At 31.0% G+C, this 1496-nt stretch overlaps 1 protein-coding gene across 1 annotated transcript; it reads left to right on the top strand.

The window, feature by feature from the left end:
- The first annotated feature begins 323 nt into the window (after positions 1 to 323).
- LOC119681096 (trypsin-like) lies at positions 324 to 1067 on the top strand. Its single transcript, XM_038094175.1, has one exon. It carries the CDS (start codon positions 324 to 326, stop codon positions 1065 to 1067), a length of 744 nt encoding a protein of 247 aa, XP_037950103.1.
- Positions 1068 to 1496: the final 429 nt, after the last annotated feature.

Below are 1496 nucleotides of genomic sequence, written 5' to 3'. Positions count from 1 at the left end.
ATTAGGCAAACCCAATTTTAATATATTATATAAGCATAGTTATATCCGAGTGAATACAATATGTACCAAAATATAATAAACACATGTGATAAATTTAAGACTAAGACAAATTTGGGTTAAGGTTTAATTTGTTTATGCAAAAATGAGAACATAAACTAATTTTGCGTATTTGGACAATTGTTTAATTGTTTTAAATGCTATCAAGAGCACTCTAATCTCTTGGTAAGCTTATCTATTAGGTAACTAATTTTTTGGTTTTAGTATAAAAAGTGGTGAAAGAATTTAAGTTATTATAGTTGCAATCTACTTCAACATAAGTTAAAATGTGTTTCAAAAATCTTTTTTTATTATCTGTACTAATCCTTGGATTCTTCCAAGCTGTATATGGGCAGGCTAAAATTGTCAACGGAGAGCCAACAACTATTGCAGACTGCCCATCCTGTGTATATTTAGCAGACAAATCTGGTAAGTTACTTTGCGGTGCTACAATGATTCATAAGCAATTCTGCACTTCTGCCGCCACCTGTACTAAGCCACACACCGCTGCTCAACTGGACGTTCATGGTGCTAAAACTTATCAGCGTGAAACTGGCGAAGTTATTCCAGTTCATAAAATGATTTATTCCAGCAACTTTGACCAGGAGACCTACAACTTTGATATAGCTTTGGTAAGATTAAGTAAACCATTCACCTCGGCTTTAGTTGTGCCAGCTGTTAGATGTACTTCACCTCCTCAAGTTTATGATGTAATGACACAGTACGGTTGGGGACAAATAAGTGAGAATGGACTAAATTCAAATGTTTTACGCAAAACTAATCTCGGGGCAATGAAAAAAGAAGATTGTTTGACTTATATTGCGCCACTAACTGGAACTCAATACTGTACGATCAACTCCAATTCAGGTGGTTGTAAAAATGATTATGGTTCCGGTACTTATAACGACAAAGGTGAATACTGTGGTCATTTAAGTTGGACTTATGGCTGTGGTAGAGATTATCCAAATCTTCACTGTAGTGCTATTGCCGTTGCTAACTTCATTGATACTGGCATCTCCAGAAATTTGTAGTTTTTTTGCAAATAATTAATTTAACATAATAACTTTTATACTTTTTATATACATTTTTTTAATATTGAAATAGTTTATTGAAATATGTTTTAATCTTATTTGAGAATAATATTGTGTTGCATATATTTTTGTAATAAATATGTTATAGTTTTGACTTTTATAAAAAATTATCCATCTACTTATATTTATCATACCTATCCCAATATGAGATTCAGATTTATATAATTAAAATATTTGAAAGTATTATTATGGGATAAAGATATAACCAAACTTATAGATATTTAAAAATTGGATATACACAAATCGTTTTACTCATCAATAATAGCAAAAAGTTTGTACACATTATCTTCAATTCTTCTTCAGAAAGAGAATATAATCAAGACTTAAGACCATCTTTGCTATAAGGTTGTGTCCCTTTCAGTAATGCAG

The sequence above is a fragment of the Teleopsis dalmanni genome, chromosome 1 (assembly GCF_002237135.1).
Source record: "Teleopsis dalmanni isolate 2A chromosome 1, ASM223713v2, whole genome shotgun sequence".
NCBI classification, from domain to species: domain Eukaryota; kingdom Metazoa; phylum Arthropoda; class Insecta; order Diptera; family Diopsidae; genus Teleopsis; species Teleopsis dalmanni.
The sequence above is the reverse complement of the archived record's forward strand: the minus strand, read 5'-3'. Positions and strand labels throughout refer to the sequence as shown.

Bases quoted from the DNA above. Each gene is read 5' to 3' on its own strand.
- LOC119681096 (XM_038094175.1), top strand. From the start codon at position 324: ATGTGTTTCAAAAATCTTTTTTTATTATCTGTACTAATCCTTGGATTC.